Source organism: Leiobunum rupestre, chromosome 11 (genome assembly GCF_980474605.1).
Source record: "Leiobunum rupestre chromosome 11, qqLeiRupe1.1.hap1, whole genome shotgun sequence".
NCBI lineage: Eukaryota > Metazoa > Arthropoda > Arachnida > Opiliones > Sclerosomatidae > Leiobunum > Leiobunum rupestre.
Window position 1 is genome coordinate 26,846,010 of NC_143394.1, and position 26,825 is coordinate 26,872,834.

The window sequence follows — 26,825 nt, forward strand, 5'->3', positions numbered from 1 at the left end:
AAAGGGACTCGGGAGGCGAAGTAGGAGGGATGAACGCGCCAGGATCCTTGTATGAAGTTTAGCGCGAACTCGGCGCGAAAATTTCGGAAAAATGGCGGCAACACGTAGCCTAGCGGCCGCAATCTTGCCGCCATTTTTCCGAATTTTCCCACCGAGCGCGCGCTAAGCTTCTTATAAGGATGCTGGCGCGTTCATCCCTCCTACTTCGCCTCCGTTTCTATCCTCCTTGCTTTTATTTTGGTCTGTTAATTTCGGTTTCAGCAGAGTTTTCACGATGAAGCTATTTAGACTCACAAAATAGGTTCAAATAGCCACGCTGCCACGGCGGAAATATCTAGAGCCATTTAAGGTATACCAAGCAGTGCTGGACATAAGGAAATTTTTATTAGTAGTCAGCCTGACTAGCGAGCCTCCTATCTTAATTTATTTTAGTAGTCAGCCTGACCAGTGGCGTAGACAGGGGGGGGGTCCGTGTCCAAACCCCCTCTTGGGCTTACCTTAGACTGCACTAAATTTCCACCACCTTCTCGACCCCCTCTTAACATTCACATACTTCGACCCTCCCCACCTTAACGAATTTCTGGCTACGCCACTGAGCCTGACTAGTGAGCCTCCTATCTTAATTTATTTTAGTAGTCAGCCTGACCAGTGGCGTAGACAGGGGGGGGTCCGTGTCCAAACCCCCTCTTGGGCTTACCTTAGACTGCACTAAATTTCCACCACCTTCTCGACCCCCTCTTAACATTCACATACTTCGACCCTCCCCACCTTAACGAATTTCTGGCTACGCCACTGAGCCTGACTAGTGAGCCTCCTATCACTAACTAGTGGGGGTAAAAATGGGGGTATAAAAACAAGAAGGACAGCCAACATTTTGCTTTATCCATCAGAATTAAAATAGGAATTTATTATCACTTGAATTACATGACTTTGGCCCATCTCAGATTTCTAAATAAAATGGGATTGATGAATGACGAATTTATGATACGCCATATTCGCTATTATTTATGAATATTTAGGTAATTTTTTTCACTAGTCAAATTGACTAGTAGGCCCCCAGATTTAGATTAATTTTAGTAGTCGCCGGAAGTAGTGGCGTACTCCTGTACTCCCAAGCGTCTGGGATGCAGAGTTTGTGGATGGCCGTTTGAGGACGACCACCAATCCCCCAACGGGTGGTCGGAATACTTCCGCCACGGGTGTCCCCACCCCTGTCCCCACGTATCCCCCCGTTGGCGTGGCCGTTACACATAATCAGGTGGACGAACGGACTGAACTGTCGTGACTAGTGCTTTATGTCCAACCTTGATGCAAAGACTAAGGAAAGCCTATGACATGGGTTCCCTCATGGGGAAAAGGTACGGAATCGTACTGCTTATCAATTTTATGATGTCACTGGATGCAGAGGAAGAATGGAGGCTACCGGGTTTTTTTTTCGCAGAGTGATAAATTCAAAGATAAAGCGTCAGCGAGAGAATCATCATACTATTTCACGTGTAAAATACACCTGGAGTCGACCTCTTTATTTGTCAACTTCATCGCTATGGCATCACGTTGGCGCTTTGAAATGATTAACGAGCCACAGAGGAATACGGCATTGAAAAATGAGACAACTCAAAAAAAGTACCACTTTATTCATATTAACAATAGGCAGACCTTTATTCTGGTTAGTGTAGCTAATATATCTACTAACAGGCTCTAAAATCTCGTAGACTAGTGGCGTAGAAATGTTGGGGGGGGGGGGGGGGGAGCACACGAAGGATTTATCACCTTACAAATATACCATACTAAAATCTAGTCATGGCTGACTTTCTATAAATGGACATTAGTATTAATTGCCTAAAAACGTAGTATAAAATGTATATAGCTTAAATTAAACAGACTTGCCGCAAAAATCCAATAAAACAATAACACTGTGATATTATGTAAATAATATTTAGTTAAAATATTTAAATGTGCCGCCAGAACGTAACTTTCGTACATATACCCTTCACTAGACAAGTGCCATCTAGTAGCATAGGCGGGGAGTTAAGGGACGAGGCGGGAGCGCGTTAACTCTGTAACATATGTAAATAAACTCTTTGTTATTATGATCATTTAACTATGTTTTTACTCGACACAAAAACATAACTAACACTTATTTCATTTATAACTAATTTACTTTTTGCATAAGTAACATAATAACCATAAGTATTAGGATCAATTACAACCGATCTGATTTTCAGAACTATTACGCAATCTAGGTTTAGTCATAGAAATGGGATAACAAACTAGTACGCTTAATCGAATGGCTGACAAGGTACCGATTAGATTCTTGGCTAAAACGACAGTAACGCCATCTGCGCTGCCTAAAGAGGCGCGCTCGCGCGTAACTTGGTTAAAGGTTTTCCCCCACCCCATTGAAATTAATGTAAAGTTGGCGATAATTAAACGTTAATTAACCTACCAAATGATATAAGAAATATTCCACTGACAATTTTTCCCGTTTATATGAACTTAAATGTAATATAAAATCGTCTTGAAAAATCGTTTATCGCTTTATAACATTCAAAAATAATATTTTTCCCGCACCATGTAGATAACCGAGCATCTGCTCGTCTAGGTAAAGTTTGTGTTGTCAACCCGCGTATTAGAAAGAAAAATGAGATTTTAGGAAGTAGGTTGTAATTCGGAACGATATTAATACTTTTCACGAATTTTGTCATCGGTGAATTATAAATATGACTTGAAACAAGAATGTATTTATTTATACTCAGGGAGAATGAATATGTCGAGATTATTTTTAGCATTTCTCCAATTCCACCCGTTGGGCCCCCCGGTATGCTCCTCCGCTTTAATAAAATCAAATAATACTGCAATCTCATTGGTTCTTAAAAATTACGTTTTTCGACGAGTTTAACGCTGCTGCGAGGACGCAAAAAATAAGACCGCCTCCTTTTTCCCTCCCCCCCTCTTAGCGTGACGGGGTTAGGGGCTCAACGTGTCCGTATATAGTCTCGACATATTCATTCTCCCTGAGTATAAATAAATACATTCTTGCTTGAAATAAGTTTCAAGGTTTATTTAAAGGGAATATAACCTGCAAAGCAATCTTTATGGAAGACCCCTACAATTTTTCAAATTTCCCTGTACAGTGGCGCCAAACATTTTTAAGGCAAAGGCAAGAGCGGCCAGAGCTGCAAACGTTGGTGTTCCACACCAAATACCTGAGGTTATATTCCCTTTAAAAGCTAGTTTCATAACCTTTTCATCCATTGGTTCGTTCAGAATGTATCTTTAAAGTAGGCGAAAATTTTAAGGCGTGGAATCTTGCCCAGTCTTAAGCCTCGGTTTAATCTACTGCGTATTGACGGATTTTGAAATGACGTTTTAGCGCGCGACACTACAGGTACATGTCTTGGGCAAACAGCCTTCTTTGCGTGCTTTTTTGACCATAACATGTAGAGGTATTTTCACGCGCAAAATGAATTTTAAAAGCCGTCAATTTTGAAACGGAAAAACCCGATTACTATCGTTAAATCTTGGTTAAATGATGGAGAACGCTCCTTGTAAAAAGAAACAAATAACGAAATACGTTCTAAGCTTATTTAACGCCAAAAATTCCACGTATTTCGTTATTGGTTTCGTATTAAAAATATCATATTATTAATCCAAGATTTAACAATAGTAATCGGGTTTTTCCGTTTCAAAATACGCGCGTTGAATGTTTTAATGTTATAAAGCAATAAACGGTTTTTCAAGACGATTTTATATTACATTTAAGTTCATATAAACGGGAAAATTTGTATGTTGAATATTTCTCTTACATGAAGTCAACGAAGGCGCAAAATTGTAAGACGCGTTTCAGGTACAACGTTAAAACCGCGATTACGACACAACGATTGCTCGTATGTAAAATGTTCATAGAACATTTTTTGTAGGAAATAGCCGGACCCTAATGTTCATACTTGGGTTTATAGCCGTACATACAATACTAACGTAGATATTCGCGATAAACAATTACTGTGCACCGGTTTTCCCCATAACCATTGCTCGTAAAACAACTATTTCTAACAGTAACCTTTGAAAAGATATGTTTTTGTTTGAGTAATTACTCCTTAAATATTTAATTACGGAATTTTGAACCATTCTTCATTTTTTATTTAAAAACTATGTTTCTATGATTTGAAAGAAACGCGTTTTCTAGTGCGTTCTTAGCGATTGGAAATTATGGTAAAAAGAAAACTATTTCTAACACTAACCTGTGAAAAGATATGTTTTCTTTTGAGTATGTACTCTTACACGATTTGATTACTTTAATTAAACATAAGTTACTTTAAAGATGTAAAAAAAACCACGTTAGCGTCGAGCTAAAGTCGGCCATTTAATTTTAGGCGAAATAGAGTGTTAGTTCACCAGTTTGGCACCGATGGCGTAACTTTCGTTGCCAGCCAAACGAAAAGCATGGGCCAAAGGCAGGGTTTTTTAAAAGTTCTAATCGGAACCCGCGACAAAATTTCAAAAATCGTTCTAGTTTGTTATCCGATTTCTATGGGTTTAGTTCTCATCACAGAGCCCGCTAGTGTCTAGATATACTCAAAGCGGAATATACTATTACCAGGGACGATCATCTTGCTACTCATTTCGATTTGCAAGTTCAAGTTGAAGCTTAGCGAGAATGCCAACTGCCAGTGTCGAAAAAAAGTTAGATCAGGAAATTAGCATTAAAATAATAGAAAGTGTCATACTTATTGTTATTATGTTACTTACGCTTTTTGTTGTTGAATGTTTACAAATTATACATCATTTTATAGCAAAAAGACTCTTCTACCTATTCACATAAAATGTTACACAAATAGATTTTTAAGGATTCAGGTCCTTTAATGGAATATAAACATTGTCTACACAGACGAAACACTATACTTAGACTACTGAACATAGGGTACGAGTTTATCTCAGTTTATCACTATATTGTATATTTCAGCTAGGAAAATGGTACGCAGTATTATATTCCTAGATTTCAGTAGCTTATCTCTCTTCGTCGACATAATAACTACCGGGTTACGTTGATGGCGATAATTTCGAGTAAAAACGCGTTTTCGATCTCAAATTTCAAAATAAGTAACTTCAGAAAAGAAGCGAGTGTTTGCAATAGTCAGTATTACGTTCCAATTCTATAATTGGTCATTATTTTGCCCAAGTAAGGATTAGTTTTCATTCTGAAACCGTTTTAATGTTTTTTAGGCCTTGGCCATATGAAAAAAGTTGGCAAGCCAAAATATACCTCTCCTCGGAAGAATGGTCCCTAGTGGTATTAATGTCTCGACACGACCCCCAAAGATATCTCCGCAATTCAGAGTTATTTACGAAAAACGTATTCTCGGTTCAAACCCTGCCCGGTATAAAATTTTAATTTTAATAATTGAGACGAAACAATCGAGTTTAATTTATTCAGAATATTATAAATTAAGTAGTTACAACAGCGAGTTAGACTTACTAAAACAATGCGCAATTGAATTTAACCCTTTTTACAGTACATGTTTATCAGTTGAATATAATACTAAGCAAATTTTAATGAAAGAAATATCTACAGATGGTAATTGTATTTTTCTCGCTTACGAAATACTTGCCGCATCTTTAACGCTCATTTTATTTCAACACTCGTAGACTTCCAGTTGACGTTGTGACACATACCGCATGAAAAAGACCAATGCCGTCCAATTTCCAATATCATATAATGACTCGCACACCCAGGAAATCATTGACTGCGTTAGAAATCGTAGATATCCAAATATCCACACCAAATATATTTACAAGAAGCAAAAACCTTACCATCAACAAAGCACAGAGAGCCACTTGACTAACCGCCAGCTCTTAAAGCAATAAACGTTAAATTATCGTCTTTGAATTAACACAACTATATATAGGTCGTTAAGAATACCCGTAAATAAATAACAAAAAACTAACAAAGTGGACCACCCACAGGGTCTACCCTTTAACCCTCTTATCTCGGCTGACTGCGCTAAAACAAGATTTAACCTTTAAAATTTCATTCGTAAAAAAACCAGATTAGGCCTTCATAAATTCATTAATAAAAAAAGACTTTATTACCTATTATGCTTACGATGCGTGTCTTAATTTCAGTCAACCTAAGCAGCTATCGGTGGTTCTGTGGTAGAGCGCTCGACTGCCAAGCCGAACAGTCTGGGTTCGAAACCTGGGTGGCGCGTTGGTTTTTAATCAATAGAGAAACGCTAAATTAGAATTTCTTCGATGCAATAATTTCAATTTCAATTCTATTTCAATTAAACCAAAATTTCGTACTCTATTAAATACGCTTCCGATAAAGCTGAAGGTCTAATTTTTAAAAAGGCATAACAAGTGTCAGTGGTTCTGTGGTAGAACGTCCGCCTGTCAAGCAGGAGGTCTCGGGTTCAAATCCCGCCCGATGCGATCGCAAATTGATACTAAGACGAATACCGTGTACAACTGGTGGAAACCCTGCCAATGGACGTTGAGAGGTAGCATTACACTCAGCACTCGGTCCGTCCCAAAGTCATTAAGAAGAAGTTGGAGAGGAAAAGCCCATATAAACACAACAGACTCAACATGCACAACCATCAGAACACAAACACAACAAATTCAACACTCACAACCTACGCATAAACATTACAAAAACGTAATACACCAAACCGTCACGACGGTGAGCGAACAAACACCATCCAAACTAACCCGCAAATGAATCAGTTAACGCTCACCATCTCACGGTGGTTTTGCCAACCCTTCGAGAAACTGCGAACGCAGAGATCTCTAGCAACTGCGTACGCAGTGATTACACTTTGCTCCGAAAATGCGAACGCGTTCGCAGGCCTGACAGACCCACAGACCCACAGACAGACACGGTGGTTGTATAACCCCTCCTAGGGGACTTTGTCCCCTCGGAGAGGTAAACATAAGCTGGGGAAGGAGATTCCTCCCCTTCGTTACCTGGAAGTTATATACAGCGCCAAATTCGTTTGCGGCGTATTATCACGTATATAATATTTTTAGGTGTTAACGAGGTTTATATGGCTTTTCAACGCGTTCATTTGCTAAGAAGGCTTGGGTTTTCTTGAAAAGATAAGAGAAAAGCCCGGACCTGCAAGATACTATTCTTAAAGTACTTGTTGAAATAATGGAAACTTTTCACCTGTACGGTATGCAACAAGTGTTTAATTTTAACCAGGGTATCTTTTTATGACATATTAGCAAAAATACGATGTTCTATTTCCATTACTTCAAAAAGCACTATATAAACATAATAATCAGCACCACCTTAGGCCAAGTTAAGCGACTTTTAAAGCTATTGATTCAGGTGGCCAGGTTACATTGCGTAGGAGGGTGGTGGCCAGCCCTTCATGCTAAGCGAGCGAACAGCTCCCTACACTAACTATTACCGTTAACCTCAACAAGTTTTTATGGAAGGGGAAACCGAAGAGCTCGTGGGAAAAGCTCTTAAACCAGTGAGGAGGGAACTTGCAAACTCAGAAGGAGTTGTTCCGAGTTTTCACCCAGGGCCACAAGCTGGGATCCAGTGGCGTAGCGTACACGGGGTATGCCAGACAGGTTTCCTTGGGCCCCCGACCTTTTGGGGGGCCCATCGCGATCGCGAACAAGAAGAGGTGGCCCGCGTGGGAGTCACTGCAGGTGGAAAAAAATTAGGGTAAAAATAATTATTACAACTATTCCATAATTTCATCTAAAATAAAAGCTTATAATTAAAAATAAATATCCATTTATTTTTTAATTATAAGCTTTTATTTTACAACGGCCTATGAATTTCAAAGCAGTAGGTTTCGCCATTGAGTTGGGAATATTTATCTAGAAATCCAAACAAATCTGCTCCCCGAGAAACAAGACTTGAAAATAACGAATGTGCTGTCTGCCCTAAAATGATGAGAAAACTTTATCATTCGACCTGTGGCTCCATCCGCTTTTTAATGTGTTGATCTTAAATCTTTTGGCCGTCAAACGCGATAGATGGCCACACGGGTAGAATGATAAAGTTTTCTCGTCATTTTCGAGCAGACGGCAGTAACGGCACATTCCTATTTTTCAAAACTTGTTTCGCGAAATACCGAAGTCCGGATTGTCCCTCTAGATTAATATTCCCAGCTCAATGGGTTTAGCGAACGTAAAATTTCCATCGCCACTGCTTTACCATGGATTAATAGATTAGTCCACTGCTTTACCAACACTCCTAGTGAATAAATTTTTTTTAAATCATTTCTAAATATTAGCTTATTTAGCCTCAAAATCCTTAATTCAATAACTTTCACAGGTACAGTACTGTTACTGAACTTTTAAACTTATACAATATTATTTATGTTATTTAAGTATATTTGAAAGTCTAAATTTATAAATTATTGTATACATTTAATTTTTATATTCAAAGCTAGATATTAGTACATTAGAAAGTTATAACAAGCAATGCGATATTCTGCTTTTCCTGCCCAAGTAGTTTTCAAAAATTGTTTCCTATTGCACTTCAGACGTAAGCCATTGTTTTTATGTTTTATAAGATATCTTCAAACTTAAAGTAAATTGGGATACACGTATTTAATAAGTGAACAAATTATAGTTCGTAGCTAGAACAGCTGTCTTAATTAAGTTAGGAATATTTGTTATTGTGTTTACATTTCTAGACCTACCTGAAATTCATAGGTTTGATCTTGAAAAATTAGGTAAAGCAGAGTACATGAAAATGTAAAATGTGTCTGAACTAAACTCACTTTGTCAGGTGAAGTCGAGGGTAAGAATTGATTTTTGAAAACTACATTTTGTATCTTTCGTGCGGCAACGTATATAATTATTAAAGGGATATGCAAGTGATGTTGCATGGGCTTTGTGTCATAATTTTATGAATTGGTAAATTTGTAGTAATCATTTTAACCAAATTACCTAAAATCTGAACCGTTTAGAATTTAGTAATAGTCTGAACAGGGGCGGATTAACCCTTTTGGCGCCTTTAGGCACAGAAACATTTTTCGCCCCTGGGCATTGTCTAATGGGCTCAGGGCCGTCTTTAGCTTTCAGGCGCCCCTGGGCTAATTATATTAGGCGCCCTTTTATATATTTTTTATAGTAATTAAGGGCCAGACGCCGCCTCTCCCGGGCGCGGCGCCCTAGGGCTTAGCCCTACCTAGCCCAATGGTAGAGAGGGGCCTGAATGGGCTGGTCAACTAAGTAGGGGCAAGCCAAGTACTTGGACCGTGGGGCTTTATCAGAGTTTTGGCGCCCCTAGAAAAATTCCGCCCTAGGCACGTGCCTACTCTGCCTAATGGTTAATTCGCCCCTGAGTCTGAACTTGGTTAAGTTGACCTTCATCGGTGCGTTTTAAAAACACGTAGGGTGGGGGCCCCTTTTTCGCGTTCAACCTTGGGCCCCACGTCAATTCGTTACGCCACTGCTGGGATCGAACCCTGGTCCTCTTGCTGCGAAGCGAAAGTTCGAATTACTCCACCACCACATTAACAAGCAGTTCCTGGCTCTCGGAAATATTGCTTATTGACGATTTCCTTGAAGATGTTTTACTTATATATTAGCAATATAACCAGCGGCCTTCCAAGGAAGTGGCTTAGTTGGCTCTCCTTTTAAATTTACCTTCTGAAAGTAGATTGAGAATGTATTTAGAGATAAAAAAGGCACTAAGTTGCGGTTTTTGGTGGGATATTCAAACCAAAATATAAAGCGCGAAAATTAAGGAATTTTTCACAAACAACCTATAAAAGTAGATACTATTAAATTTCCCTTGATGTAACTTATTTTTTATTACTACTAAATAAAAAATGACTAATGACTAAAATGTAATATATTACAAATATACACTACGCAGTACGCATGGTCATCTTGTTTTAATGTGCTAGAATTCCGTATTTTCGAGTGCGCGTGCCAAGACTGTACAAATATAAAGCTCTGTCTTGTGACGTAAGAGAAAACATTTTATATTTCTTTATAAGTTTGACCATAAGTCTATAAAATTTTTCATAAGTTTGTCATTTTGGGGAATATTTTACTGAGAGCTAGTAACGGAGTGTCGTCATGACCAGAACAAAATCTCCCCCTAGCGAGGCGCTGTCAAAGGCTACATGTGACGCGTTAGCAAGCGGACACAAAACTTATATAACAATATTATACACTTATGGTTTGACCTAGAATTTATACAGCCTACAGGTTAACACCGAATGTGATAATAATATCCTCTGAATTCGCGGGGCGTAACGGCGCTAGCTTCTCCGATGTTGCGCCTATGATCTAGCGTCTGCTACAGACAAATTAAAAAGTCATAAGAACGTTTTTTCGTAAATAAACGTATTAAAATACAAGCAAACGATGCCAAAATTATATTAAAATGCAAGTATCATTATTAAAATTAAAATTAATAAACAAACAGGTAAATTTTTCGAAATCAAGTTTGTGTCCAGTGTTAGATACATGTTCGGCTAGGGCTGATTCATTAATTTTTAAATTACGGACGGCCAACTTGTGCTCATTAATTCTGAATTTAAAATTACATAGACAGAGTCACAATTACAAGGGATTTGATAAATTCCGTAATTTTCGTAAAATTTATGTATATTGTTGTTTTTAAGTTGAGTATCATTATTTATAAATTCAAATTTATGAATAACGTGGAGGATAGCGTCTGCTTTAGCCGCTACCTATCTAGGGTTCAATGGCGAACCAAAGGGGGCGCAGTTATAGTTTTCGGTCTCGGATACATTAAAGATTTAATATTATTAAAACAGCCAAAGTTATGGTTATATCTGAAATATGTAAGTTTTTAGAAATACAAATTTCTTAGGCTTTAAAGGAGAACTGTCACCAAAACCAAAATTTACGAGGTTTTTTTACAGAAAGATAGAAAATATATTAATAAGTATGTCCCTCAAATTTTATAGTTATTGGAAAAGTATTTAAAAAGTTACGCTACTTTTTCCGCAAGACCGCAACCTACATCAAACGGCTTCAAAAATTTCAGAAATTGCGGTTGAACCTACGTGCAGTGCCAAAAGAATGTAGCGGCAAAAATTTGAGAAAGGGCGGCGTGTAAGGCATATTAAAAACACGATTAACTACAATCTACCAATATAACTCGGTTAAAAAACCATGGAGAATGTCGTAGCAGATGACAGCTCCGACCGAAAAACGATAAAACCTGGGAAAATAATATTTCGTTCACGAGATGGCGCTGCAGGTAGGTTCAACAAAGCGGTTATTAGATTCTCGAGTCGGGGGGGATAAAACACGAAATTTGGTTGCTAATAACAAATCAAATACTGGAAATATTAACATGAAATTTTTTGAATTACCATTTTCGGACGTCCTCTATCCATTTAAATGGTTTTTAACCAATTTTAGGGTGGGCACAATTCTCCTTTAAGGGGGAAGAATATAGTAAAAGCCTCTTTTTCGTTCAAGCTGAACGTTTCTGTTTTAACAATTGCATAATTTAATTATATTTTTCTTATTTGGCTGAACCTTCCTCTAGTGCTTAAAATAATTTTGATAATTATAATATTAATAGTTAACGATATATAAGGTTCTAACTAAAGGGTAGTTTGGGCGCTTGCCCAACTTGTTAAGCTCCGGGGGTCCGAATTAAAACGCATTTACTTAATTACTTTTAAAATTAAAATTGTAAAAATTATTTTAGTCACTAAAAATGAGGCTGTTTTACACTGAAATATTAATTTTATAAGATAAAATACAAAATTAAAAGAGTTCAGCTTGAAATAGCGCAAAGGTAGACAATGGCCACTGTAGTCTTCCCCCTTAAGGACATAGAAATAACCTTTTAAAGTAGTATTGTTAATTTTCCGGAAAAATAAAATGCGGAAAATTTTCCAGAAAAGTTTCCGGAAAATTTTACGCAAATCGGAAAAATAAAAATTTGAAACATAAATTACCTTTTAAGGGTTTTTAATGTTTTTAACTTTTTATCGATCTAAAATGTCTAATATCAGTAAACATACTACAAAACATTAATAGCGTTACATTGTTAGAGGTTTAGTTTTACTTTCAGATACGAAAAAATGAGGCGAAAATACCGCTTTATTTCATTTTGCAAACAATATATTAGACTAATCACGGAATGAAAACTTTTTTTTCCGACTTACAACACTAATTTTAGTAAACGAATCCTATTTTGTATCGTATCAAAAGCCGTGAAATAGCAGACCTTGATTGAGAAGATAATCGTGAGAATGATAGTGAAAACCCGCCTCCCGCGTCTGTTCCTACAGTCGATCACTCCTCCGTATTCGTCGTATATGGCAAAATAGCACCCTTGGCGCGAGAGGAAAACTTTCTTCTATTAAATGTTTGGGTCATTTCGGTCGTCATAGAAACGACGTACGCGCTTCGAAACGCTTCGTTGGTCGAGAGTGGGAGGCGAAATTGACAACATTTTCAGTTCAAACGCGGACTAACTTACGAATCGGACGAACTATTTCTTAAATTCTTCTTAAAATGTAAGTTTACTTTTAATCGTAAAATCAATTTTTTCTCTGACAAAATCGATATCAAAGATACGTAGTTTTTTAGAAACGGTATTTAATTATAAATAATTATAACTATACTATAACCGTTAGTACTTTTATGTCAAAATTGGCCAAAGCCACAGTTAAGTATTATCAAAAAAATAATTTATTACATTTACTAATTTTTGATTAAAATTAAATTATCTTTGACAGTTGACTTTAGCACTAAATGCGGTAGTGATTTAGTCCCCCTAAGACGGTAACTTCGTTGCAATATCAGGTTACGCGTACACTCTATTTCGTTAATATAATTTTAATTTCATTTTATAAACAAAGTTAAAATATTTGGCAAAAAGTAGGCCTATATGGAAAACAGTAATTTGACGTAACTGAAGCTTTACGAGCAGACTTTTGTTCAGAAAATTGGATAAACTAGAAAAGCATAAAAGCATGACCATATTTTCTCTCTTCCTAAACCAGGAAGAAAATACGCGAAATAAAGACCCCGAATTCTTTTAAATAGTAGGTTTGGTAGTAAAATATTTGGGTTCATTTATGAAGTTAAATGGCAGGACCGTCGAAAGGCGGAGCGATGGTACGAACTGTATCCAAATCTACTAAGGAATATTTAAAATAACGCGTCTGTTTCCAATCATATCTAATCGACGTTAATTTCTTACAATAAAAAGGCGGATTTTCATAGTATCGCGATGGAGACTTGATAGGCGTAGGGCTCACTTACTATATTACCCACGCAGGACATAAACCACCTGCCATTTTTTATTGCTATTAACTTTGCACTTAACGCGTGCACTCTCTACCTTTTTCTAAATAGCGTTATTTTACTTTTAATATCGACGGCTGATTAAATATTGGAAAGTCCTACCAACGTTAGTTCACCTTTTTTTATAAACTCTAGTCATAGATAAAACGAACGATATTTTGCAGCGGGATTTGTAACTTGCTTCCATTATATAAATTATTTTCAAGCGGCAAAAAACGTATCGATTCGGATTGAGATAGAATTATAAACACGCGGTCAGCGGTGACTGACCATCACAACCGTAAGTTGAACGTCCCTTAATGAATTTCACCACCGCCCACTTCCGTCTCGGCTACGTAATTGCCAAAAAAAATAATAAGAAAAATGGACATGTCAAGTACTTTCTATCCCTACAAAGGAAATCCTTGTTGAGATGGTGCTATATTTAAATTATTTCCTATTTCATTTGGGGTAACATAACGCACGCCATTCATATTAGCGCGTGTTCATTTTCAAGTTCTTGCCATAATTAGTATTTTGAATTCACATTTACATGTTCCGGATACAAATTTTCTATGCATATAATAAATATAAAATGATGTTATTGATTTTTAAAATACGCGAATAAGTAGAGAAGTCCGTAATGAAGTCTATCACTCTTTGCGATGCAGTCCATAGGTGGTTCGTTTCAACTTATTGATTTTTAGTTGATTAGTTAATGAGATATAATAATGCCGTGACTTTTGAGCTAATTAAATTTCCTAGCTTATAACTAATTAACTAATACACATCCTGGGTGGCCTAATTAACTATTGATTTTAAAATCACCAAAACCTATTATGAGCAGACATTTCACAGTCTTCTGGAACTAGAACCAAATAACGCAAATACCATAGACCTTTCCCTTATAGAACATTATGGAATAAACAAATGATTAAAAAAAATAATGATTGAAACCAAGTTCAATATTAGGTAAATAATCCCCCCCCCCCCCTCGCAAGGACATAATAAAAAAAATAGAAATCTAGCGTAAGGTAAAATAGTAGGATTATTTTATACAAGATTTATTTTGACGAATAAATTTTTAAAGGTGATTATTTCCCTTTCTGTATAAGTGAGAGCCCCCAAGCGCTTTCCCCGGTAGAAAGCAATGTTACAAGGATACGATCGGATATTGGAGGTGCTTCCGCGAATTGGGGTCACGGTTGGGAAAGAATCATTTGAATGGAGGAATAACATTATTTAGACAAATTATTTAGCGTTCAGACGGGGATCGAAGCATTAAGTAACATATAGGTTTTTATATTATTCGGAAAAAATATTTTATCTTGCTATCGTAATTTGCGCAATCTCGACAAGGTTGAAGTTTTAACACTAATCTCACGTTCAAGATAAAGACGGTCGCGAATTGAGGATAAAATTAAATCCATGAATGCGATTTTTTATTATGGTTTGATGTTTCGTTATATTTTAAAACTCTTTTTAATAGATAAAAAACTTTTTTAAACGTATTAATTTAAATTAAACTTATATTATGGTTATGATATTGTATGATAATGAAGAAATATTACCATCAAGTAAGGTAGTCTATATCTTTTTTTGTGGTTTATCAAGAAAAGATAATATTAACTCGATTTATTTCTGAAACCTTCACCTCGACATTATAGGTGCGATACAGTTTCAATTAAATACTAGTTAGGTTATAAATTGCTATAGACAGAGTACGTCCGAATGATCATTTGTCCGAATGCCGGAAAACAGGATCGTATGTCCGAAAACGTATTTCATTTGCTCGAAAAATTTATCACAACTTTCGTTGGTGATTTAGTCGTTCAATTTATGTTAACTTTATTGGCGATTTCATTTGTTCGAATAATCGTTTGTCCGTCTTTTCGAACATTAGGAATTGGTGGTTTTTAAAAAAAATATTGTTAATATAAGAAAATAGTAGCATTAACGTGAACCTAACCTAACCTAACCTAAAAATATCCACAACATTGATCGATATTAAGACGAATATGAAGTAAAATATACAATATATAGATATAGCAACAATTAAGAAAAAACAACTTGAACAAGCAACGATATTTACAATGTAGTTTTTTATTTTTTATTCTTGCACTAAACAAAATCCCGAGTCCAGACCAAAAAAAAAAACAGCAATAAGAAATTCTAATTTAGCGACAGAATTCGGACAAGTGATGCTACCGATTCGGACGAATGAAACAAACAAGTTGTCCAATTCGAACAATTGAAACATTTGTTATTTCGGCGGTTCGGACGAATGAAATTCGAACATTTGTTCCACCGTTCAGACGATTGAAATTCGAACAAATGTACCTACCCCCCTCTGACTATCCATATTCCCCTTTCCCGTGACATCCCCCTCTGCGAAGGGGCGGAAAGGGGGAAAGAATTAACGCTGTAAATGTAAATTATATTTATGTATTTTCCCACAATTATTTTCCTTACGAAATTCGATTCGCAATGAAATGATGTACATAAATTGTAAAAGAGATAACCCATAAAAGGAAATAAACGCGATTATAAATGATTACGAAAAAATTAATCGTGAACAGTATCGGGGAGGATCATTGTTGTCCTTAACTTTCAAAGCTGATGTAATTGAACTCTAAGCGATAACCGAACAAAACCACCTTATTAAATCGTTAATATTAACTACAGATACTGGCTGAGCTCAACCAATTCGATGTTGCCATCGGAACTTCCATCATGGATTTGTTATTTTTCCGACGGTCATTGCGAAGTGGACGCGATCAATTCCGCGAAAACAGCTCCCTGTGAACCTCCTCAGCGAGTGAATAGAGGCCATGGACAGTAGTCGAAACAAAAACAAAGCCTTTTTAATCATTTTCATTTTGCAGTTTTATAGTAAGTTTTTACTACGAAATTGCGTAGCTTACAAATCTCCTTTAAAAGTTAGGGTGCGTCAAGTTGAGAAGATCTCTTGTGAGATATGTTTGATTTTTTACACTGACGTCAAGTTTCTTGTAAGATTTATAATATTGCTTTTTAAGATAGTTTATAACAAGAATTCAAGACAGCAGCGCCCTTAAAACATTCACAATTTAATATGTTTAATATGAATGTACTTTACTTTTTTATTTTATTTATTGTGACCTTTTATACCAAATCAAATAATACAAATATAGCGTATCTTCCCATTTGTCCACATGAGCAACAGTGCTCGTGCGTGACCGGGAATATTAGTTTTCACATAAATTATTATATTAATATTCAGTTAAAGGTAAACAATTTTGTTTTCGAAGCGAAAATTAACAAAAAACATCTTAAATTACATTCTTAGCATATTATTTAAATTTTGGATTCCTAAACTAATTAACCATTCGGTTATTAGTTTCACAAATAGTATTAAAGTTTCACATTTTTTCACATTTTTATCAGTTTTGTTATATAATTTTGGTCCCAAATATATTGCGTGTCTCTGTCCAAAACGTTTTTGCATTTTTTCTACTGCTACGTTGCGGTTTTCAATATTCCTGGTATTATATCTTACGTCATATGAAGTCATTAAAATTCTAAGGTTTCCGGTTTGAAGCATTCTTGCTTTAAGATTTTTTTCCTTACAAGACTTTATTCGTAAAATAAGGAGATTTTCTTTTCAAGTTGACGCACCCTTTAATAAAGAAAAGTCTTAGTACCAAATGGTTCCAATTACCCGATTTAATCCGATATTTTGGTTCGCAGATGGAGTTTTACTGGGTGAAGAAGATAATCAATACGGCACGAAAGTACAAAGATCCCATCGAGACACGGACGCGACGACGGACCTCAATCGTTTACCATCCGATGCCAATACGAAAGACAATTCCCAGGACTTTAGAACACCGGCGATCGACGAAGCCTACGAGACTTTGGAAATAGATTTAGGACCGTCCAGGGAAATCGCGTTTCGAGGGTTACAAGAGCGAAATCCGTCCAAGATGGAAGATATATTCCCAAAAAACCACGCGCTCCCGAACACTGAATTTGGGAACGCGTTTAAATCGTCGATCTCGGATGATTTTAGACTGACCATATCGTCTATACGGTCCGAGTTGTTGTCCAGTATATCTTCTTGGAGCGTCAGCAACTTCGATTACGCTGGAGTTCCCACCGCCCAAGCGGAATTCCGGGACAATGTCGATTATTATTTAATCGACGACTCCAACTCCACCCGCCCTCTCGACCTTCAAACGAAATTGAAGGTCACAGCTCAAACGTCCAGTTCTTCAGCCGCAACTATTGCTAGTCAAATTTTACCAAACAAAACAGAGCCTACGGTAATAAGTCATACCAGTACAATCACTTTAGTGACTATGACGCCGATTGTCCATAGGTCTGCCGTCTTCGAGGAGACGTCGGCAAGCGTCATTGATTCTTCCGTTATCAGCAACGACTCAATGAAAACCATAACTACAAATATAACTACAAATATAGATACAAATATAACTACGAATATAGCTACAAATATAGCTACAAATATAACTACAAATAAGACACCAAAAATTCCCACACGCCCCCATAAAGATAACGACGCTAATATCGGTAATGAGATCAAACCATCTCCGACCCAAAGATTACCAACCAGGGCCCATCAAAACGACACCAACCCGAGTGACGGTGACAGTAGAATGGAGTACCACCATTCGAATCCTAGAAACGGCACCGTTTCGTTGCAGTCTTCGATGACTAGTCCCACTTTAGTCTACGTTTCGTTGATGCCGGATGTTAAACGCAAAACCGTCGTTGAGGACGTGAACGTGACGCGTCCCGCGGTGCGCCCCGAAGTTAGTGAAAATAGCGAAAGTGCGGAGGATGCCGTTCGAAAAACGGACGAACCTCGTAAAGATTTGACGATCGAAAATATCCCTATCAGTTCGAACCTGATTAAATACACATACGACGTCCCTAAGGTCATCGAACCCAAGGATCCCTACACGCGATATCCCGACAAAGTCCAGCCTAGCCATAAAAACAGGTCTTCTACGGTTGGGAAATTACCTAGTCCAATGACATCATCTTCTCTAGTCACTACGCTACTTTTTACAGAAACAGGTAAATACAGGATCGTACTTCAGTATAAAAGATTCCTAAAAAATTCAGCCGTGATTTTCAATCTTTTGGTTGTATATAAGTTACCATTTGACATAAGACTAACTACAACATAAAATTGGCACAAATAAAAGATTGATAACCCTTACGAAAATGATCTGATCCAGTGTCCAAATTTGGTTCCAACTAGAATTAAAATACATCCCATTGAAGTCCAATTCTATTTTGGATAAAATCGGAATAAAGTTGAATTTTACATATTGTAATTTGATCTGCACAATTTTTGATATAATTTTAGAATACAATTTGGATCTCTCCAATTCTGGATATAATTTTGGAATCAAATTTGGATCTGCCCAATTTTAAATTAAATTTAGGAAATAAATTTGAATCTGGCCAATTTTGAACATAATATTGGAATGAAATTGGATCCACCATTTTCGTGAGGGAATCGCGGGTTTATGTGGTTCAAAATTAACTTCGCCCAATTGTCCAAATAGATTTTCGGACCAAGTCACCGGTAATTGAACCAAGTACGACCAGCCCGGCTTTTGAAGCGACAGTAGCTCCCCTTCCGAGCGTACACGTACCATCGACAACTGAACCACCAACCATTCGAGACTACAAAGACACCTATCCAGTTCTGGTCAACATAACCTTGTCATCTTCTTGGCGCGATTTCTGTTCGAACAAAGCGGGCTATCAGAGCACCTTGGCTAACATAGTTCGAGATGAAACGAACAAGACCGTCACCAGGGACCAAATCAAGTTCTTGGACATTGACGTCAAATGTTCCCAATACACGGACGACGATAACCACCGATCAGCGCGGGACGCGAATAACATCAACATACTGTTTCTGGTAGAAGACGAAGAGGGAAAATACGACCGATCCATGACACGAACTGTCGGTGAGAGACTCAGGAGTAGCATGAACGACTTTGTGGGGAAATTCGGGAACAAAGTAAGGTTCGAGCCAACTTCGTAACTCATGCGAAGATCGTTGGCGTAAAAGACGCGTTAAGGCCGGTTTTCACTAGGGCAAAAACAACACGACGCAAAAATCCCCGTTAGGCTTAATGCCATCTTTTTGCGTTCACGTCGGCAAAAAAAAAAAAAAAAATCCGTTAAGACTAATGCCATCTTTTTGCGTCAACGTTCACCGTCGTGTCGGCAAAAAATCCCCGTTAGGCCTAATTCCATATTTTTGCGTCAACGTTCACCGTCGTGTCGGAAAAAATCCCCGTTAGGCCTAATGCCATATTTTTGCGTCGACGTCGTTTTTGCCCTAGTGAAAACCAGCCTTTACGCGGCGGTATAGAAACGTCAACTCCAGCCTCGAAGTAATCATTAACGCGTGTATTTACAGTTGTTGCATGTATCTCTGTACGCTCCGACGGATGAAGGCGAAAACGGCCGACTCACCAAAACAAGTCTTCCGGATTTTTCCAGTACCAGCATTATTACGGGCATAGTTTTGTCAGTCATCGCCGCCATATGTCTCATTACGCTCAGCGTCGTTTTAGTAAGAACCCTTTCTCTCTCTGTTTTCTTTCTACGTAATCTCCATCAGACACACTCGAGACGGAGAGAAAAACCGTTACTTATTTCTTTGTCTACCGTTTCCGTTCTTTTCGTAGTTGGTAGTGAAACAAAAGAGTGGTCATTCGGGAGCAGCCCTGCCACCCAACATGATGGACGGACTCAACATGGATTCGTTCCCAGGTCGGGCGGGAAGCGGCAGGCGCAAGAGGGGAAGATTGTCTTTGCGTTCTTTCCTAAATCAGGCTTTCGACGAACCCGTAAGTCCCGCCTTAAGCCCAGCTGCCATTATATTCGGGGGAAACATCCCCGATAACGCGTTCTTCGAGAATGACCCAAGACGTGGCGTGGTTAGCGAGCTTTCGAGAAGAAAGAAACGCTCCCCCGGATAATAAACGAAAGGGTTTTTAAGCTCCCTTCCTTCCTTCCTCGAATCTTGGATTGCTATTATTAATAGTTTCCCTTTTTACCGTTATCAGGAATATCCGAGTCATCCCTTAAGTTTCTCCAACTTAACGAACGCCATTAACAACAAAACATTGTTGGAGGAAGAATTTAAGGTTTGAAAACATCTTTTTTTTATATCTTAGTAGTTTTTCATCTCCAAATTGAGACTGTCTTATTTTGAATATATAGAAGTTACCCAATTGCGTCCCATCTTTGGAAGAAGTACCAGAAGGGACCGAGGCTAAGAACAGATACGCTAACGTCATCCCGAGTAAGGATTCATTTTAAACCGATTCTACAAAGGTTACAGTTCACGTTTGGCATAAATGACAAGCGTTAATTTCGTCTTTCTTTCGACGCAGATCCCGAAACGAAGGTTACATTGTCGACGCTTAACAACGAAGATCATTCGGACTACATTAACGCCAATTACGTTAAGGTAATTAAGTTCACGTATTAGATTCTTGAAATGCTTTATGGACTTTTATGGTCGTAGTTTCGCGTTGAACGATAATTGGTTAAGACTTGTTTCAAACAGTAATATAAATAAAATATGAAATTAGTTTCATTGTTAAACTCTGATAAAAAATTATTAGTATGATCAGAAGAATACAGGGTGTTTCAAAAGGTTATGCAAATATTTTAAGGAGTTGTAGGGGGTGAGTTGAGAAGTATGCCTGTCCCCCCCCCCATTTTTCTACGATGAGTTAATAGAGCACCGGAGAGCTTCAAAGTGTGGCCTACTAGCCCCTGGAAGTAGGCATTGGCAAAAGTCCGTGAGCCGGGGATGCGCCAGTTCGGGTACCTTTCCTGGGAGAGACGTTGAGCAGCCAAAGCATTGCCATCCGATAGTCCATACACGAAATGAATATCAGTCAGTTCTTCAGAAGTGAACTCCATTGTTGCAGTTTGAAAGTGATGAGAAATCGCGGTCCATCACGACTTTAAATACTGTTACGCTGGTTACCTCGATTGGTTTACAAAGTCTTTTTTCACCTATCACACGAACCCAAACCTTAATGTTCGCATTTCCCTGCTGCTTGGTTTTGCGCTTTTTGCAGCCTACTTCCAGGGCCTAGTAGGCCACACTTTGAAGCTCTCTGGCGCTCTATTAACTCATCGTAGGAAAATGGGGAAAAAACACGCATACTTCTCAACTCACCCCTACAGCTCCTTAAAATTTTTGCGAAACCTTTTGAAACACCCTGTATGATACGTATCTTAGACTGCATTACTGCTATGGTATTGCTTTGAAACGTACCTCCACAAGTTCCCACTGATTTTAGAAAAACAAAATAATGTGGGCAAAAATACTTCAGTACAGTGATTTCTCAAACCATTATGCATAGGAAATAATATGGTTTAAACATTATTAAACATCCCAAAGCAGTCTAAGGTTTACATCGTCATGCGAAGTAATACACTTGGTAAATTTAGAGTTATGATTCGCGCTCATTGTAGCTTGTGAAGGTACATACGAGTAGTTGAATACTTATTCTGTAAGTATTATATGTGCTTCTGGTACAATGAGACATTTAGTGACGTCATGGTCAATTAAGCTAGGTCAAACCCTTAATTAACTCAAAAATTAAATTACCAGATTTTGGTGTTTCGTAATAAAGCATTTTGACAATTTACTTTTAAATTAAAAGTCGACACACCCTAATTTGGTGTTTTGCGCGAACACTCGTAGGGCTACGGCGGTAAGTTGAAAGAGTACATAGCGACTCAAGGACCGCTACCGGAAACGGTGAATGATTTCTGGAGGATGGTGTGGGAACAGCAGAGTCGGATGATACTTATGTTGACCCAGTTGGACGAAAATGGCGCGGTAAGTAGAGTTCTGTTCGTCTTTTTCTCGGAGATCTTATCAAAGTCCCGGGAAAATCTTTCAAGGAATAATTGTCGTGGTGACTCCCACTCACTCTTTTCTCCATCGATTAACGTAGAGTCGTTGCGCAGCCTACTTCCCGGACAATACTCACGATTGTAACCGAGCGTACGGGGACTTTCAAGTGTCCTTGCAGAGCAAAGACGTACGGGAAAATTTCGTCGTCTCCACTTTCAAGTTGTACGAAATTGAGGTAAAAACAAAGTTCATTCATTTGAAAACCAAAAGGGCTTCGTTCTAAGCCGAACCCCCCCGTCCCTCCCCCGGAAAAAAGAGATCACCTAGCTAAAGAGAGCGTTCATTTTCTTCCTTTTTCGGGGGAAACAGAGAAATCTATTCAGAGAAGTGATTCATTTGTGGTACACCGCGTGGCCGGCCCATCGAGTGCCCGAAGATCACTCTTCGCTGCTCTCCTTCATTTTGGAGACTCGAAACCACGCCGCTCATCGCTCATCCGGACCTCTGGTCGTCCACTGCAGGTTTGGCGACAAAGATTGAAAACCAAAAGCTAGAACCCTATACTAATACCGTATAAAACCTTTTGGTTGGTCTTAAACGGGCTTAGCATTCGGTTATCTATCGATTTTAAAGCCTTTACGTTCTATTTTTTTTCTCTTACACGGACGAAGATTTTTAAGATTTCTTTTTTTTTGGGTGGTTTTAGCCCAGGAACTGGTCGAACGGGATCCGTCATCGCCATCGATATTCTAATGAAGGAATACGAAGAGAACCGCCTCGTGGACGTCCAGAGATGCGTCTCCAGGCTCAGACACGAACGATACGGGGCCGTTCACAACCTCCAACAGTACATTTTGATCCACGAGGTAACTCAACCAAACGCGTCATCCAAAAGTAGATATTAACAGGAAACTATATAGGTATACACTTGGAATGTCTAAGGAAGATTTTTACGGCGGTGATGAAGCTCGTATAAACGGGCGTGTCTTAAAGCGGGAAAACTCGCGCCACGTTACCCTAATTCGACGAAAACTCGTCATTAAGCCTAGTCATGGTTATTATATTATTAGCTTACCTGATTATCTCTTTTATAAACATACAAATACCTGAAATTAGGTATCACTACACTTCTTTCACGAAGAACGTTATAATTACTTCCAATTATTAAGTACGATATCAAATGGACGGATTTTGAAATGACGTTTTAGCGCGAGACACTACAGGTACATGTCTTGGGCTCACAGCCTTTTTTGCGTGCTTTTTTGACCATAACATGTAGAGGTATTTTCACGCGCAAAATGAATTTTAAAAGCCGTCAATTGAGGTTTTTAAATCCATTATTTTATAAGCCTATTTTGCGCGGGAAGATCGCCTATTTGTTAGCATGACGACGCATTCTTTTCGCGTCAAACCTCGAGCCAATGAATTTGAAATGTCGTGTTACGTCTTACACTTGACGTAGTTAAGCCCCTCCTTTTTCTCGACGCGCTTTCGTATCACCGTCCCAATGGAACCTTAGACATTCCAAGTGTAAACCTCTATAGTTTCCTGGTATTAAACGCAAAAAACTCTCAAACTACGACTCGAGAGCGCCAAAACGGAGCTGAATTGCTGATCGAGACGATATCGAACGCTCTAGAGCGGTTAATGGAAAATTAATTCCATTAATTTATCGATGCAAATCGGGATACCAAAATGTAATCGACGCGATAAACGCGCACAATATTCCTTAATCTGGAAACTTCCGGTGTCGAAGATTTTAATCCCTAAGGTGCGATATGAACAGTAAACACTGAAATTAATTTATTTAATTTTATTTTTTAATAATCAGCTAGGCTAATACCCAAGGCACCACCTTAGGCCTAAGTCATCATGCGACTTTTGAAGCCCTTAATTCAGGTGGCCGGGTTACAATGCGTTGGAGGGTGGTGGCAAGCCCTGCGTGCCACGAGATCGAGCCAACAGATCCCTACACTAACAATTACCGTTAACCTAGACAAGTTTTTATGGAAGGGGAAACCGAAGAACTCGGGGGAAAACCCCTTAAACCAGTGGGGAGAGAACTTGCAAACTCAACGTAGAAGGAGTTACGTCATCTTTGTAATTTTACCTAATATATTCAATAGCGAGACTTTTGAATGGAATATTTATTTCTAAATACAATAAATATAATATTAATAATCAGCTAGGCTAATACCTAAGGCACCACCTTAGGCCTATGTCATCAAGCGACTTTTATATATATTCTTAAACAAATAACAATCAGGAGAACGTTGATATAGACTTTTAACGCAATGACTTTCCTTTATATTACAGGTGCTCCACGATTTTATCGTTAAAATGGGAACGCAGACTCAAAGACCGTCTTTGAAGTCGCTGATGTCGTTAAAACTTCATTAAAGAACGACTGAAAGCGTCGGAGGGTAGTGCCAAATAATATTTAAGGAACAGCGAAAGAATTAACCGAGCAATATTCATATATTTTTAAATCTTTAATATTTAATTAGAAAGCAGGTCTTTTTTATAATAGCCCCTTAAACAAATATAATAATATGACGAGTGGTTAGTGTGTCGCTATGAAAACAATTAACCTCACCTAGGCGGTCTAGAGTTTATATTTCTGTAAGTTGTAAAACGAACGTTTATACTTCATTTACTCATATAGAGTAATTTCACCTGGTAGCTTTGGCTATGGCCGCCATTTTGTGCGGTTTTTTTCTCTATGCGAAAAAGCATGGAAGACGTCTTGTCATGTGAGACGGAAATCACTGAATAGAAGATTGTAGTCATTACATTATTTTTAAAATAATTCACCAAATAAAAAGTATTGTTTTGTATTTAAAATGATTTTGTTCAAGATATTTTTTAGGATTTAATTGAATTGACTGACAAGGAGACATCCCGAAGTGTAACCCACCGATTTTGTTCAAACTCGGGGTATTGGTAGACGTTCATAAATCATGAAAAATCGTAAAGGGAATTTATTCAATGGGCAACCGTTTTGCCATGGCAACGAAAAATGTTTTTGACAATACAAAATATTAAATTTTGACCTCAAATTGATCAAAAGTTGATCAATTGTGATGTTTTTATTGACAATTTTAATTTATTTTTTCTTTTTGTGGCATTTTCGAAATTTCGAAATTTGGTAAAATTTTTCACAGGGGGGGGGGGGGGGTCCTAGGAATCGGTCAGAACCCCATGTTATTTTCAATGGGAAAATTTCCATTTTTCGTTGCCATGGCAAAACGGTTGCCCATTGAATAAATTCCCTTTAGGATTTTTCATCATACATGAACGTCTACCAATCCCCCGAGTTTGAACAAAATCGGTGGGTTACACTTCGGGATGTCTCCTTGTGAGTAGGCTTAAGCTTATGAGGTGTTAGGAGTTAGAAATAAATACTAAGGTCAGGTGTGCGAGTTGTGGATTGATTTACACTCGAACCTTTAGGCCTGAGCTTCATTAGCGCCCCTCTGACCTCACTCGGAGGTTAATACCCCATCCTAAGACTAAGCGCAGCCTAGAAGCGTATTTGTTTGTTAATCCATCACTAAGTAATTGTAAATAAATGAACCAAAATAGCGGAGGTTTGAAGTATAATAGTAATCAGCTAGGCTAATACCCAAGGCACCACTTTACGCCCAATTCATCTAGCGACTTATAATGCCTTTAAACGGGTGGCCGGGTTACAATGCGTAAGAGGGTGGTGGCAAGCCCTTCATGCCACGCGAGTCAACAGCTCCCTACACTAACTATTACCGTTACCCTCTACAAGTTTTTTAAGGATAGGGGAAACCCCTTTAACCAGTGGGGAGAGAACTTGCAAATTCTTCGCAGAAGGAGTTGTTCCGAGTTTTGCATCCAATGCCACGAGGCTCGAGCTGGGATCAAACCCGGCTCCTCTTGTTGCGAAGCGAAAGCGCTAACCACCCCGCCACCCCAAAATTTTGAAACAAAGCACAGTCTAATCAATGATTCTAAATATAGAATCCTTGGTCTAATAGGCCTTTCTATAAAGTAACATTGGCCTTCTTGTTTAGATGTATCGAGCGCGTCAAGTTGAACGAGACAACACGAATTAAATTTATAAAGATATAGCCTTTAAAACTGAACTGAACTGAACTCCTAAGTATATCTCGTGACGAAAGCGATACATTAAAACAAGTTCGGCAAGCGTAATGACTTTATAGAAAGGCTTATTGAATTTATTTGAGTGATGTATTGCCCACCCTTCCATTGACTACCGTATACACCAAACCTTCACTGGAAATACGCCCATTAATATCAAATTTCAATTCGCCTATGTTTTATTTAGAAACAGAAATTACTTGTCCATTTGGCAAATTGAAAACTCGGGATTTTTAAAAATTAGCCAGTAGCCGGACACGTTTCGAAAGCAAATAATCCAACGGATTAACGGCCAAGTTAAACCCTTCAACTTCGACTTAAAGCGAATTTAAACACGCGGGAGAGGAAGGCAGATACTTCGGCCCTTCACGCATTTAAATTCGCCAAATCTGTCTAGCTGAGGAGTCGAAAGAGGCATTTTTTATCAGGGTAGTGGAGCGTGCCTCTTTGTAAGAAAGGGGATCGCGGCCAGAAGAAAAGAGAGATCTTGGCTAGCTGCGGCAGTCAGCGGGACTCG

The 26,825-nt window shown here is 38.2% G+C and overlaps 1 protein-coding gene across 4 annotated transcripts; it reads left to right on the forward strand.

Moving 5' to 3' along the window:
- The first annotated feature begins 9,906 nt into the window (after positions 1-9,906).
- LOC149922088 (uncharacterized) lies at positions 9,907-25,021 on the forward strand. 4 transcript variants are annotated; one of them, XM_090163850.1, is made up of 14 exons: positions 9,907-9,945; positions 15,949-16,155; positions 16,993-18,342; positions 18,840-19,303; positions 19,709-19,864; positions 19,980-20,141; positions 20,361-20,441; positions 20,518-20,599; positions 20,691-20,767; positions 22,022-22,159; positions 22,278-22,412; positions 22,547-22,698; positions 22,884-23,043; positions 24,494-25,021. In XM_090163850.1, exons 2-14 carry the CDS (start codon positions 16,095-16,097, stop codon positions 24,575-24,577), a joined length of 3,102 nt encoding a protein of 1,033 aa, XP_090019976.1. In that variant the 5' UTR covers positions 9,907-9,945; positions 15,949-16,094; the 3' UTR covers positions 24,578-25,021. The 4 variants fall into 4 exon arrangements, with proteins under 4 accessions (XP_090019976.1, XP_090019977.1, XP_090019978.1 ...); XM_090163851.1 differs by lacking the exon at positions 9,907-9,945 and adding an exon at positions 12,193-12,491; XM_090163852.1 differs by lacking the exon at positions 9,907-9,945 and adding an exon at positions 13,548-13,564.
- The last annotated feature ends 1,804 nt before the right edge of the window (positions 25,022-26,825 follow it).

What these genes read in the sequence shown, in the direction of transcription:
- LOC149922088 (XM_090163850.1), top strand. Translation starts at nt 16,095, where the DNA reads ATGGACAGTAGTCGAAACAAAAACAAAGCCTTTTTAATCATTTTCATT. An exon ending in TGTTGGAGGAAGAATTTAAG is followed by an intron (nt 20,442 to 20,517) that starts GTTTGAAAACAT and finishes TTGAATATATAG; the next exon opens with AAGTTACCCAATTGCGTCCC. An exon ending in CCTCTGGTCGTCCACTGCAG is followed by an intron (nt 22,699 to 22,883) that starts GTTTGGCGACAA and finishes GGGTGGTTTTAG; the next exon opens with CCCAGGAACTGGTCGAACGG.